The sequence below is a fragment of the Pyrus communis genome, chromosome 13 (genome assembly GCF_963583255.1).
Source record: "Pyrus communis chromosome 13, drPyrComm1.1, whole genome shotgun sequence".
Taxonomy (NCBI): domain Eukaryota; kingdom Viridiplantae; phylum Streptophyta; class Magnoliopsida; order Rosales; family Rosaceae; genus Pyrus; species Pyrus communis.
In genome coordinates, this window is record NC_084815.1 from 349944 (window position 1) to 364763 (window position 14820).

At 38.5% G+C, this 14820-nt stretch overlaps 3 protein-coding genes across 3 annotated transcripts; all 3 read right to left on the reverse strand.

Annotated features, from left to right (window-relative positions):
* Nucleotides 1–3286: 3286 nt before the first annotated feature.
* Nucleotides 3287–3966, reverse strand: LOC137713270 (uncharacterized). Its single transcript, XM_068452558.1, has 2 exons — nucleotides 3927–3966; nucleotides 3287–3651 (listed from the first exon to the last, which is right to left on the reverse strand). The coding sequence occupies exons 1-2, from the start codon at nucleotides 3964–3966 to the stop codon at nucleotides 3287–3289; spliced, it is 405 nt and encodes a 134-aa protein (XP_068308659.1).
* An 818-nt stretch (nucleotides 3967–4784) lies between these two features.
* LOC137713561 (uncharacterized) lies at nucleotides 4785–8185 on the reverse strand. The gene is made up of 9 exons (XM_068452872.1): nucleotides 7966–8185; nucleotides 7606–7824; nucleotides 7137–7243; nucleotides 6904–7049; nucleotides 6216–6459; nucleotides 6012–6116; nucleotides 5737–5919; nucleotides 5453–5657; nucleotides 4785–5311 (listed from the first exon to the last, which is right to left on the reverse strand). Exons 1-9 carry the CDS (start codon nucleotides 8183–8185, stop codon nucleotides 4824–4826), a joined length of 1917 nt encoding a protein of 638 aa, XP_068308973.1. The 3' UTR covers nucleotides 4785–4823.
* Nucleotides 8186–12686: 4501 nt separating this feature from the next.
* Nucleotides 12687–13022, reverse strand: LOC137713272 (uncharacterized). The gene has a single exon (XM_068452560.1). It carries the CDS (start codon nucleotides 13020–13022, stop codon nucleotides 12687–12689), a length of 336 nt encoding a protein of 111 aa, XP_068308661.1.
* Between the last annotated feature and the right edge of the window lie 1798 nt (nucleotides 13023–14820).

Genomic DNA, 14820 nt, shown 5'->3' on the forward strand with positions numbered 1-14820 from the left:
TAAAGATGTACGATTCCATGAAGCTAACCTCTTTTTCAGCAAATCACATGAAGCCACAAGTCAGGGGGAGTGCATCTTAGACCTAATTCCTCTACCAAGAATCTGTACTTCTACACCTCCCATTGAAGTCAATAATGAAGGTACTCATCCTGATAATTCTGTGCATGATGATGACTCGGTGCATGATGATGACAACGGCAACATAGAAAATCCTCAAGGTGTGGATGACAATTTGAACGAGGATGAGACAAACCTCCTAGTACCTCGACGCAATCCTCGGCGTGATAGACAACCTCCCACAAGGTTTCAAGATTTTGTCACATATAAACCGAGGCATCCAATTTCAAATTGCGTGTCGTATCAAAAGGTAACTCCATCTCATGCTGCCTTTCTTAACAACATTTCAAGTCACAGTGAGCCTCAAAACTTTTATGAGGCTAATAATCAAGTTGTGTGGAAAGAAGCAATGAGAGATGAACTCAAAGCATTAGACCAACACAAAACCTGGAGCATCACCAAACTTCCACAAGGAAAAAAAGCAGTGGGCTGTAAGTGGATCTATAAGATCAAGTTTAATTCTGATGGTTCGATTGAGAGGCATAAAGCCAGGCTGGTGGCTCGAGGATTCACTCAAACATTTGAGGTGGATTACAAGGAAACATTTGCTCCTGTTGCAAAAATGAACTCAGTAAGGGTTCTATTGTCTGTTGCCGTCAATAAAGGTTGGTCTATGTATCAAATGGACGTGAATAACGCTTTTCTACATGGTGATCTTGAAGAAGAAGTCTATATGAGATTGCCACCAGGACACCCACAAAGCCAAGAGCCTAATTTGGTGTGTAAGTTACATAAGTCAATTTATGGACTGAAGCAATCACCACGTGCTTGGTATGCAAAACTAAGTACCGTTCTTCATAACATTGGTTTCAAAAGGAGTAATGCAGATTCATCATTATTTGTTCGCACAAGAGCTGCAAGCAAATTAGTTGTGTTGATATATGTGGATGACTTAATAATAACAGGTGATAATGCTGCTGAAATCACCACACTCAAACAGTCACTTCAACAACAATTTGCGGTTAAAGATCTTGGGGTGTTGAAGTATTTTCTTGGAATCGAAATGGCATCTTCTGACAAGGGACTATTTCTTAATCAACGAAAGCACGTCATGGACCTACTTAAAGATGCCAATATGAGTGATGCCAAGCCTGCACTTACCCCTCTTGATAGCAAGCTCAAGCTTGACTTGGGAGGCACGCCACTCTCGGATATCAGCTTATATCAGAGGCTTGTCGGCAAGCTGATCTACCTAATGATCACTAGACCAGACATCTCACATTCAGTAAGTATTGCCAGTCAGTTCATGCACTCTCCCACAATCGAGCATCTGAACCTTGTCAAAAGAATCTTACGGTACTTAAAAGGGTCTGTTGGTCGTGGCATCCTCATGGCAAAGAATGACAACACTCAAATCATGGGGTACTGTGATGCTGATTGGGCAGGAAATGCAATCGATCGCAAGTCCACCACTGGTTATTGTACCTTTGTTGGTGGAAACTTGGTCACGTGGAAGAGCAAGAAACAAACTGTCATCGCAAGATCAAGTGCCGAAGCTGAATATCGTGCAATGGCCTCAACTGCGTGTGAGCTGATATGGCTAAAAGGACTTTTATGTGACTTAGGTGTGTTCACAGCTCAACCAATGACCTTATTTTGTGACAACCAGGCTGCCATGCACATAGCATCAAACCCCGTCTTTCACGAGAGGACGAAGCATATTGAAGTTGACTGTCACTATGTCCGTGAACAAGTACAGTCGCAGGTGATTCAGACACATTATGTAAAAAGCTTCGATCAGCTGGCTGATATATTCACCAAACCTCTGGCTTCTCATCAGTTTCAAAGACTCCTCTCCAAGCTTGGATCCATCAACCTACTGGATCCAGCTTGAGGGGGAGTATTGGAAGAAACACATGGGTGTACAGACAGCACAGCACAGCAAGCATACAGCAAGGGTGTGCACTCAAAGCACATGGGTGTACAGACAGCACAACACAGCAAGACAGCAAGGGTGTAAAGGACAGCAAGGGTGTAAAGCTTTCAGCTTTCTTTGTTGCTGACTCATGGACAGCAGGAAAGGAATTGCATGTGCATGTGTGTTGTTGCATCCGAAGCTTTCTTTGTATTATGTATAAATATGCCTTCCCATAAGGCTTTCTAGATATGAGAAGTATTACAATTCAAATCAGAAAAATCAACAGAAACATAAAAAGCAATTCAAACGTTGTGCTCTTTCTTGCATGTGCAGTTGAATTGGCTACAAACTGTGCTCATTTTTCTGTATAACCTAAATTTGAATCCTTATAACACAACAGTGGAGAAGAGTGTTGCCCTTACACCATGGCGTGAGTTCCAACCCGTCGACATCCTAATCTAATATCTAATTTAACAAATTTATCGTTTGATAAAAAAAAAAATTAATTAATTATGATTGTGCCACTACTAGCAATGAGAAATCCTAATAGATTGTAGAAAGACATATATAACTTGCACCTCAAGCAATAACTTCGAATGAAGTCTCTTAATAAAGGATGATGTCAGGCGCGCAGAGCGTCCATAGAAAAAAAGTTAGATCCTACAGTATATTTTGATTGTACATAAATATATCGTCTTCAAGATTGATTTAATGAACAAAAAAAGTTAATAAGGAAATGAAATAGCATTTCCAATGTGAAAAGGAAACAAACAGCATAAAAATATTTTAAAAAAAAATTAGAAGGACATAGAGAAAAATGGGTAAGAGAGTTACCTTGTTCAACAGGGTAAAATATCCAATCTCAAAGGGTTTGTGGTGTGTATATATTGGGGGGCGGCCGCCTAATCTGAGCCAAAAGAATTGTCCTCTCCCTCAATAGCTCTGATCTGAGCACCAGAGAAGAAACTGAACACACGTACGAGCAATTACTGGTAATGTCGAAGCCAGCGCTACAGAAGACGATGTGGATGGTATAGATTGGGATTAAGGTTGAAGAGCTAATCTTTTGCAACACATTATGTAGTGTCATTGACTAGTTATCTTTTGAAGGATTAGCATAGAGTGAAATTTTATTAAACAAACGTTTGTCAAGAAACGCTTCGAGCCTCTTATCTTATTAAATAAACGGTTGTCAGTTCCAATCCTTCATTGGCAAGCAATACAACAGGATAACGAAGTGAAGGGAAAAATCCACATTAAAAGCAAAATAAACTACCAAAACCGAAAAGGAAGAGTAGCTACATGATTTTTTCAGTTGGATTTTTTGGGTGATGTAGTGAGCCCAAATCCAAAGGGGAAGAGAGGGTCATAGTGTGCATCCCCAACATTCATAGGTAGTTGATCAACCGTTTTGAACCAGGTTCTAGAAAGCTTGCCAGTAAAGCCGTAGTCACCAAATAAAACATCAGCCACCCCTTGACCTTCAGTTCCTGGAAGCCAAGCTGCGACAAGAGTGTCAATCAGCGGAACAAATGGTTGAATCACAACAGGACGACCAGAGAGGATGATGACAACGCATTTCACAGCCCCGCAAACATTTGTGATGGTGCTCAGGCCAGGATCAGGTATCGTCAAATTTAAGCTGTCACCAACTGTCTCGGCATAAGGGTGTTCTCCTACCACAACAATGGCGTACGAGAAAGCATTCAACTTCACAAAGCATCATGATTCTCCTTGTAGACAACTTCAGTCTTAGGATTCACTGTGTTCTTTATGGCAGTAAGAATTGTGGTACCTGTTGAAGAAAAATTAGCTCCATACGGAGCTTAGTAGGTAAATATTTTGTAATATGACAGATCTCATAGGCAAACATGTCTGCAAATATATTATGTTTTATCCAGATTTTATAAAATTGGTTTTGATCATATTATGAAACCTCCTCTAAATGTACCTTCAGTGAAATTGTTGCCACTCACTCCCTGCCACTCCATGGTCCACCCACCACACTGATAACCAAGATTGTCTGCATGACTGCCAGCTACAAGTATTTTTTATGCCATGAGTATATATTATATGTTAAACACCAACTCTTATGCACAGATATTTATGGATATGGCGGTGCTGGTCGATGCACAAGAGGAGTTGCTTGACAACATAGAAACCCAGGTAATTCCCACAATCTCAAAGCATGATGACCCCCTGAATTTCGTAAAGTTTCAAACCCGAAAGAAAACAGAAGTTGATTTGTAAAAACATGATGTGGATTGCAACTCTTGTATCACACGTGGGTAGATGATCATGTATGTTGTGCCTTCATTCCGCAGGTATCAAGTGCAGTAGATCATGTACAGCAGGGGAATACCGCTCTTCAGAAGGCCAAGAAGCTACAAAAGAATTCGAGGAAATGGATGTGCATTGCGATACTCATCCTTCTTATCATCGTTGCAATCATTGTGGTGGCGGTGTTGAAGCCGTGGCAGAGCAACAAGGGTGCTTAAATTAGCTCCTATGATAATTTGTAGCTGATAAGTATAAGGGATTACAACCGACAACTCTGGGACTCGAGCAACTCTGTGATAATGTCTGCATGTAACACTATTAATTGAAACAAACTGTCGCCATATTCTTTAAGGGATTCTTTAATATATATAAAAGAAAACTCTCTTTTTTCTTCTTGAATGTCTCATGTTACTGGTTGTAAAACTGTACCGTCACAAAGATATTCCCATTGATATTTCGTACAGATTTAACTGACATACTTATTGAAGATTAGTTAAATGATTTCTATTAATTATTGAAGAGTAGCTGACATGAGCAAATTACTGACGACGAGTCGCTAAATAGTTTCCTAGTTGGAATTGGCCGGTGTTGTAGAGAGGCCATATCCAAAGGGGAAGAGAGGGTCATAATGTGTGTCTCCTACATTCATCGGCAGCTGATCAACGGTTTTGAACCAGGTTCGAGAAAGCTTTCCCGTGAAGCCATAGTCACCAAATAAAACATCAGCTACGCCCTGCCCTTCCGTTCCTGGAAGCCAAGCTGCAACAAGAGCATCCATCAAGGGAACATATGGTTGGATCACAACAGGACGGCCAGAGATGATGATAACAACACATTTCACAGAACCGCAAACATTTGTGATGGTGCTCGGGCCAGGATCAGGTATTGTCAAGTTTAGGCTGTCACCAAATGTCTCTGCATACGGGTGTTCCCCTACCACAACGATGGCATATGAGAAATCATTCGACTTCACAAAGTCAGCATCAGGATTCTCCTTGTACACAACTTCGGTTTTAGGATCCAATGTGTTCTTTATGGCACTAAGAATTGTGGTACCTGTTAAGGAGTTAGAAAAATAAGTTTCATGCAGAGTTTAATAGGTCAGTTTTTTCAGAGTCCCGACAGATTTCATAGGCAAACATGTATCAAGAGGATATTATGTTTTATAACAGCAAAAATAGAAGGATCTTTGTTTACCTTCGGTGAGATTGTTGCCACTTAAGCCCTGCCACTCAATGGTCCACCCACCACACTGATAACCAAGGTTATCCGCATGACTACCGGCTACAAGTATTTTTGATGCCTTCTTCGGAAGGGGTAGCAATGGCTCATCAGCAGATTCACCGTTCTTTAGAAGCACTAGAGATCTCCTCACAGCTTCCCTAGCTAATTCTCTGTGTTCCTGTGAAAATAGTAATACAAAAAACCAGATTAAGTTTCCTGCATTGTTGTAGAATGGTGTTAAATTTACCAACGTCTACCTTACTGCCAAGTTGGTCGACCAGGCTGCGATCAGCCAACGGTTCCTCAAATAAGCCCATGATGAACTTAACCCGCAAAATTCTTTTTACAGCATCATCAATTCTGCTCATGGGAATGATTCCATTTTTCACCAGGGAGGTTAGACCGTCAATAAATTCCGTATAGTTGTATGGAACCATGACCTGTAACAGGCAATTAAGTAGGGATTAGAAGACCAAACACATCATCAAGTTTATGGAACTTAAGAAAGGAAAGCAACAGAGATGTTAATTACCATGTCAATTCCGGCATTGACGCCTGCTTGAATTGAATATGAGTAGTTGGCATGAGGTGGAGACGTGATGCTGTCAATACCCGCCCAATCTGAGATGACAAAACCCTGATATAGTCCACAAGGTTTTGCAGTGCTTTTAGCTTCTAATTAGACTTTTGTAAAATGGACAAAAGGCCGAAAAGAATATCAGAGAGTCGATTTTACCCTGAAATGAAGAGTGTTCTTAAGGAAGCCAGTAACAAGATCACGATTAGCATGCATCTTTACTCCATTCCAGCTCGAGTAAGATACCATAATAGTTGCAACCCCTTTGATAATTGAGTCATAGTAGCCAGGCATGTGGATACTGAGCAAGCCGTGTCTGTTTATCACAGTGTTATTCGCGTTGATGCCCCTGGTTGTTCCTCCATCACCGACATAATGCTTTGCACACGCTGCAACCTTTTTACTGCCAACAGAAATGGTGGAACATTATGAACAAAGCACTTTGGTAAATTGGATCACAATCATATTGTTTGGAATTTGACAATGATTGATGATCTTTCAGTAAATTAGCATGCCACGAGAATTGCAGTTGTAAATATGTCCCTTTTGGACAAATCAAAATGCAACAATATAGGGATTATAGGTGGCCTTGTGACCACCGTAAATACCCTAGTGCCAAAGTATGCTTGTACTTGCATTGCATGTTGTTGGATTTATGATGAGTATCAATCATTTTTGAGAACACAGACCATCACATTATGCAAAGGAGAATAAGACCTTTCAAACTGTGATAATGTGGTAGAAATGTTGGACCGTTTTATCTTTGATAGTACAAATGGAACCAAAAAAAACAGGCATAAATTAAGCACAAGGCTATGACAAAAAACTGAGGGATTAAAACTCTTACTTTCCACCTACGAAGGGAATGCCCTTTCTAGAGTTGGCTGGTAACTCCCCTTGTAATCCAGGTATGATCTCAGTCATTGCTTGAACAATTTTGTGATCTTCACTGTAGCTTTCATAACATCGACCCCATCTTGGATCTCTGCAAACCTGCAAAGACAAAATTAAGAGATAGTACAACTTAGCTTAAAGTAACTTCTGTCGGTACTAATCAGATGTACAGTTTATTTTAGTTACCGCTATACAAGGTGCGAAGACATATGGAATGCCTGTAGCTCTAGCTTCAAGTGCGGTTGCAACTCCGATCCTCTTAACAAGTACGGGATCCCTGGTTGATTTTAAATACGAGGAAGTTGACATTAATACATTCACTCTTATGGTTTAAAGTTTGAACTACTAAGAGGACTAAAATTTTACAGTTGAAGAAACAAATTTCTCAATTGATTCCATTTAGTTAAAGTATCATCATATACTCGAACATATTTACACAACTTTATTTGTATTTGGAATTTTAATTTTTTAGCACCAACGAAAAATGAAAGCTTCAGTCAAATCTTGATCAAATGCCGGACACATAAGACAATTATCACATCGTAGAACTCTTCATTTAATTGTAGAGAAAGGAAAGGTTGCTTTTTTCTCTCCCAAATTCAAAACGCTGAGACTAGGTTGACAAAAGAGACTAAGTGAAATGTTAGAATTCAAGGCAAATCTACTTGCCTGGTAGCTCCAAGTCCAATATTGTGCGGAAAGATTGTTGCTTTGTAGACATTGTTGTGGCCATGAACTGCATCGATACCATAAATCATTGGAATTCCAAGCCGGGTTGATAAAGAACCTTCTTGAAAATCATTCACCATGTTAATCCAAGCTTCTGGAGAAGCCTTTTGTGCTGGAACGCTCCCACCCCCGCTTAATATACTCCCTGCCCAAAACAGATTAATTTCTTCTTCCTTAAAATCTAACTGATCTGTATATGCATATGTGATACATTCCATTCTTTCTATAGTTACACATGTATATATAATTTATACACAGGCAGGACAGAAAGAAGAGTGATGATTACCAATGAAGTATTTCTTCATCACCTCAGACGCAGCAACACTGCGGTCTATCTGCACCATTTGGCCAATCTTTTCCTCCAACGTCATCCGGCTCAATAGATCCTTGATTCGAGTGTTCAGCGGCTGTTTGGGGTCTTTATATCTTATGTGTTCTGCTTCTGCTATAGCTATGCAGAAACATGAGAGAAGAAGCCCCATCAAGAAGATGGGAGTTCCAGCCATTTTCTGTTCCCAAAAAATTTTACAGAAGAATGTAATGCACAATTAGAAAGCCAGTTTGAGGATGAGCTATGGAAACATCAGACAGTTAAAGGATGAACAAAATTTGAAGAAAAGTATAAGGCAACAATGGAAAGGAATCAGAAGGACCTTGTACCAAAATGCAGAATCAAAGAGAACCCTTTTTCAAGCAATAAAAAAAAAAGTAAAAAAAGTTTAGTTTTCTTCAAGTGACAATCACAACACATGCATGTTGTTCCTTATTACCCGCCAAAACACTAAATAAATTTCAGTGACCTTTTTCTTTTGTGACTAAATGGAACTAAAATCTGAAACCCAACAACTGAGAGAGAGGTAACTGAATCATAACTGAGTGAAGTATTTCATTTCATCTTTCTGGAAACTGATAAATTGCCATTTGTCAAAAGAAACTAGTTGCATGTGGAAGTGGAACTTACAGAGAAGCAATGGAGACCCGATACTCCAATAGGCAATGAGCTCTGCTGTTCTGTGGAACAGAGAGAGAGGTTGGCAATGAGCTCTGCTGCTTTGTGGAAGAGAGAGAGAGAAGTTGGGTTGGGACTTGGGATTTGGAAAGCAATGTGTGGCAGAAAGTGGAACTTTATAGAAGACAAAAATTAGGTGCAAGTTGACTGAAAATTTGGATGTGATGATATATTTGTCAATTCGATAGCGGGCAGAGAAAGGTGACGCAGAGAGTTTTACTGGAATCCAAATTTGTTTATTTGCTTTTCATTTCGTTTTCATGGATGGACTCATAATTCATCATGTTTATCTTTACATCGGTGAGATTAGCACCCGCAGTAGTGATGCTGCTGGTGTCGGTGTATTAAGAAGGTCCCACTGGCAATAAAACTGGTTGTTTTGTTTGTTGACTATTTTTCCAACTTCTTCTTCCTATCAAACCTCTAAAAAGAAAGAAACAATTGTTCCAACTTTTAACTTTTGTTTTTTGCTTCCAGCCTCATCCACAAATTACAACCTTACACTACACACGCATGCATTGCGTTACAGAGATCGATATCGCTTGAAAACGGCTAGTGGGGTTTTAGAAATTGAGGCCATCTCCAACCGAACGGTTCAGCGGGCCAGAGGGCTGAAAATAGCCTGAAAATCGTCTTCAACCGAGGGTTAGGTCAGAGGGCTTGTGGAATTTGAGAGGGCCCCACGGAATTTGAAAGGGCTGGAGGGCTGGCTGGATGTAGCCAGCCAGCCAGCTGGTCCGGAGCTGGCCAGAAAAATCATTATTCCTATCGGTTATACAGGAATCCTTAAGATAAAATTTAATTGAAATGGTTAGATGACGTCCGCTAGCCGTTGCATTTGATTTTTATTTTATTTTTTATTTTTTTATTATTATTATGTTTTTTTATTTACAAAATTTATATATACTAAAACCCAAACCGGGTGGTACTATTCTATAACAGTGTTTTGACGTAATTACCCTTCGCTGCTGCTGAGTCTGAGGCTTTTTTCCCTATTTAGAACAGTGAATTTACAACTTTGCCCTCATTTGGTGCTATCTGCTGCTTATGCTTGGCTTGGACTTTGTTTCGCTTTTTTTTTTATTGGTTGTGTTTGTTTTCGCTACAGTTGCAGCACAGTTTTGTCAAGCCCACGTGTTGGTCATTGCGGTACTTTGATGTTGCTATTCCATTTGGTTTAGCTTTTTGTACAGTAAAATTACACCAGTGCCCTTTGTTTGGTTGTCTTTGACGGAATTGGACTTCGTTTCACTTTTTTTTTTTTTTTTGATTGTATTTGTTTTTGCTACAATTGCAACACAGTTTTGTCAGGCCCACAAGTTGGTCATCGCATGGTACTTCCTCTCATTTTCTACTTTGCTTCACTGTGGCTTTCACCCGTTTTGTTTCCTCTCATTTCCATCTTTGTTTCGCTGTCGTTCTCACAGCTTAAATCCTTTTTGCCTAAAAAATTCTTGCTTCGGTTCATCTCAAATTTTTTTGCTGTTACTTTCAGTCGGTGTTTTGTGCAATTCTGCAGCCTGCGGTTGCTGGAAAAATATGAAATCAATGTAAGGTTTTTACTTTCACCCTGCGAAGACATTTGTGTTTAAGGTGAGGAGTTTTGAAATTATGTGCTTTTAATTCGAAGGATAGTGTGCTTGCTTATTGTTAATTATTTTTATCTCGTTTTGAATTTGTTAGTTTATCTTTAGTGCATCTGAGTATATGATTCGATGTTTTAGACTGGATTTTTGTGGTTTTGAGTTTTTTTGGGTGCGCAAGAAAATGTTATCTAATGGTTTGATTCAACATTTTCCCTCAATCTGTTGCAACTTTGCTGTCCCTGTGCCCCTTTATCAAACTTTGTTTTTTGTTTTTTTTATTTTTTTCTGTGTTGCTTTTGTAAAATTGAAGTAAGAGTTTGACGTACGGATGTTGATGAATCCCGCAGTTTATTGGCAAAGAGAACAACACCTTTTGTAACGTTTGTAGTCATTTACCCACATATTCATAAAGTGGTGTTATTTTTATGGAGGATGGTTGTTAATCTTTTGTATTGTTAATTTCGCAGCGTGTGGGTTGCTCGGAGATCACCGGGTTATGCTTTTGTTCACTTGGATCACAGTAGAGATGCAGATGATGCAATTGGTGAATTAGATGGTATGTTTAGTATTTGGCTGTTCATTTTTAATATGGGATTTTCTTAGTTTATATCATTCGAATCCAGCATAGGGAAGAAGCATAAGTTCATCGGCAGCATTGTTTGTGAAGCAGCATAATTAGATGGTATCCGTTTTGAGATGCATATTTCAAAATCTTTCTTATGCAACCTGTGATTTTTCACAAATTATACATGTTCAAGTAGGTCTAGGTTTCTTCTTTATATAATGTGGTTGTCATCTTCGTTAGAATTTCTTCACGTTTTGACATGTGAGATATCTCAATCAAAATAATGCTCATCATATAACGTATAATTTAGTAGAACAATATTGATACCGTTGCTTGAGTTGTGAGCATTCTGTTTTCCTCTTCTAGAATTGTGACTCGCGGTCTTGCTTTTTATGATTCATTGTTTTATTTTTTATGTTAATCCTTTACTTATGCATTGATGGGTAAGTCTTTGGTTCTATCTTTTGTTGAGCTTTTTAATTAGCCCAGGCTAGCTGTCCATTCCTAAGGATGGGTTTGGTTTCTGAATTAAAAAGGTAGTTTCTAACTATGACATCTAAGAAAAGTATAGTCTTTTTTTCTCCTTTTCAGCTTATTAAACACGATTTCCTAAGTGTTTATGTTTTTAATTTGTCTGTTTGCAATGTGGGAAAATTCTTATTATCTTCTTGACTCTACAATTTACTGCCTGCACACGTGTTTGACGTTTTGTTCTGCTTTCGGTAAGTGATGTTTCTGTCTTTGTAATATGTGGTTTCTTTTTGAGTCTTCCCTTTTAAATCATTGCTTTGTTGCTTTTATCAAACATTCCCTATTTAATAATAATCTGGGAGAGCAATTTAGGTTTCTCTTTCAACGGCAAAAATACCTTTGGGACAGATACTTGGATTCCAGTTTTGTATCCTTATTTCCATATTAAATCCTGCTTTCCAATTTTGTATGCTTAATTAAAATTACTTTTTTATTTTTTAGTTTTTTAGATAGGTTGTATAGTTTGTTAATTCAGGTTTAACATCTTATATTATTTTTGAACTTAAATAAGTTCACAGTATTAGATTGTTAGTGGGGGTTCAATTCAAGATCACAATGCAATGTGCTTTGTTCTACAAATGTGTTCAAACGTTTTGGATTTCTTTCTTTATCTATAGATTTGCATTAATATTGTTTGTTGTCAACTTAGTTATTTTCCTGCACATCGATATATATAAAGCTTGAGATTTAGGTTTTCAATCATGTGATGCTCAAATGCTTTATTAATTAGTTGGTTAAATGTCTGGTGATCATTTGGGGCTATAGAATATTAAATTTGTTGTCAATGCTTTGAAATTTAGTTGAGTACCATGGATACCTGATTGTTTCAAATTTGTGTTTATTTCCACTTCACATTAATGTAAAGTTATATTTATGGAAGGAAAAAAAAAAAAACAATTTACACCCGTTCCACCGTGCTTGTAGAATACTGAAAGCTCTCTCAACATCTTTCTGATATGCTTCTTGATGTAAGGTAAACAACTTTTCTGCGTCATTCCTAGGGTTTGGAATTGCTTGGACAAATGTCGCCCACTTTGGGCAGAGGCCATCTGCCAAGTAATACCCCATATTGTATTGACGGTTGTTGATGTGGTAGTCAAGTTGAGGTGCTTTACTTTCCGTTAAGTTATTGAAGAGGGGTGAACACTCAAGAACTGTAATGTCATTTTGGGATCCAGGGACTCCAAAGAAAGCATGCCAGATTTATGTGTCATATGAGACAACCGCCTCTAACACAACAATTGACTTTCTCGACCTTCCGCTAAAGCCTTATTGCCATCCGGTGGGATAGTTCTTCCAATCCCAATGCATGCAGTCTAATGACCATATATGCTCGGAAACCCACAGTTTTCAGCTTTGTGAAGGAGCTGATTCAAATCTTCTTGACTTGGCTCGTGGAGGTACTTGTTTTTGTAAACCTGAACAATTGTGTCACATAATTGTACAAGAGTATGAAGGCATGTAGACTCAGACATACTATGGATTTCATCCATCGAATTAGTTGGGGAGCCATAGGCCATCATTCGGAGTGCAACAGTAACCTTCTGATGAGGTGAGAAACCATGGCGGCCTGCTTTGTCCTGCTTCTGTCGAAAGTATGGATTGACCTGCTGGACATCACGAAGTAAACGCTCGAAGACATGACACCTCATTCAGAAGCGACGTCTGAAATCCTCTTTTGTGTACACCGAGTTGGGGTTAAAGTAGTTGTTCATCAGATTGACATGCGACATCGCTCTGTTTCATGGTTTGTACGAGCAACCAGCAATAGAGCCACCCCATTGAGGTTGTTCCTTAGTTGGCTGACACACCATGGCCGCAGCCATGGCTGCTGCTCTGTTTTGTTTGTTGCGCCTTACTTGAACTTCTTTATCAGACTCTTCATCTTCTCGTCTCATTTGCACCCATTTTGCTTCCAATTTGGAATTGGATAAGGACCCCTAGTTGGAATCCGAAGAGGATCCAAAGTTGGAATTATTGCAAACTTGAATTGAAAAAGATTGAATTGAAAGAGATTGAATTGAAATAGATTGAATTCAAAGTTGTGTGAATTATAGCCCAATATCCACCCCATTTATAGCAAAAGAAAAATTCAAATCCAACGGCTAGCTGACGTCAGCATGATGTCAAGTACCAACGGCTAGCTGACGTCACTTAGCCGTTGGATTTGAATTTAAGTTGTAGTTTTTAAATAATAAATTATGTTTGGCCCTCGATTGGAGATGATTTTTTGTGACATGGCTAAAATGAGCCCTATGACACTTTGACCCTCGATTGGAGACAGAGGCAAATATAGCCTTGTGCTTTTCATTAAAATATTAATTTCTTGGAGGACCCGATGGCTAAAACGAGCCCTCTGGCCAGCCTTCGGTTGGAGATGGCCTGAGGGAAGTCGATGAGATTGAGGGAGGCGACACAAGAGAGAGAGAGAGTACCCTTTTGAATTAGAGTCTTCTCTCCTCTTACTGGGTATTCCCAAATCCCTACTCGATTTCAATATAAAATTATAAACTTACATGAAAATAGCAAAAACAATTATTTTCTTTTTAAATTTGTGTACTCCAAAAACCCATCAATCATTAAGAACTGAGAAAATTATTCCATTCTACATAACATTAAATGCTACGAGCATTAGATAGCGTGTCTTAATTTGGATCTGGAACTTTTTCATTTCCTTACCAATTTCTAATGAATGAAAAAACATAAAAGAGAAAGAGATAAAAAAAAAAAAAAAAAACTCATTTGGAAGTGCTTTTAAAGTGACTGGAAGAACTTTTGGTGAAATTATTTTTGGATGCCAAAAACACTAGTTATGTGCTTCTTCCAAGAAACACTTCAAGTGCATGTTTTTCCTTCATTATACCTAAATTTGTATGGAAGACAAGAAATATTACAAGTATTGGATGACTTGAATTGGTTTGGATTATTGCTTTTTTCGGTAGCCGAATCATCTCTCCTGATGTTGCACTTGTATATAAACAACTAATTGAACACACTTAATCAAGGAAATACATAGCATCCAGAAAAGAAACACAACCAATTCAATTTTATTTATTTTTATTTTCCGGAAGAAAAAAACAAAAAACGAAAAAACAACTATGGTTTGTTTGATTTTCCTTTAAACAAGCAGCTAGCAAAGTGATCGACCAATTGGAAATTTTCGTATATATTATTTGTCACGAATTCGTTGTGATTATAGCTTCTTCATTCGTCACGCATTGTACGTATCTTGAGGCCAAACTGCATGCACATTTTAGCCATGGAAATCAAGCACTTTCATACGAGACACGACACCCAACCTAGCTCGCTATATAAACACTAGTCTACATAACGATGCAAAGTGCAAAATAGTCATGGCCTTCTTCGTAAGAAATGCACTGCTGCTAATGCTTCTTATGTTGATTCTAATTATGTCTGATGCAGTAACTGTTGTGATCGAAAATTATTTGT

Coding starts and splice junctions, on each gene's coding strand:
- LOC137713270 (XM_068452558.1), bottom strand. CDS start 3,966: ATGGAGTGGCAGGGAGTGAGTGGCAACAATTTCACTGAAG. Junction 3,652..3,926: donor TGGCAACAATTTCACTGAAG/GTACATTTAGAG, acceptor TTGTTGTGGTAG/GAGAACACCCTTATGCCGAG.
- LOC137713561 (XM_068452872.1), bottom strand. CDS start 8,185: ATGGCTGGAACTCCCATCTTCTTGATGGGGCTTCTTCTCTCATGTTTC. Junction 7,050..7,136: donor TCTTCGCACCTTGTATAGCG/GTAACTAAAATA, acceptor TTGTCTTTGCAG/GTTTGCAGAGATCCAAGATG. Junction 5,658..5,736: donor TCGACCAACTTGGCAGTAAG/GTAGACGTTGGT, acceptor CTATTTTCACAG/GAACACAGAGAATTAGCTAG.
- LOC137713272 (XM_068452560.1), bottom strand. CDS start 13,022: ATGAGGTGTCATGTCTTCGAGCGTTTACTTCGTGATGTCCAGCAGGTC.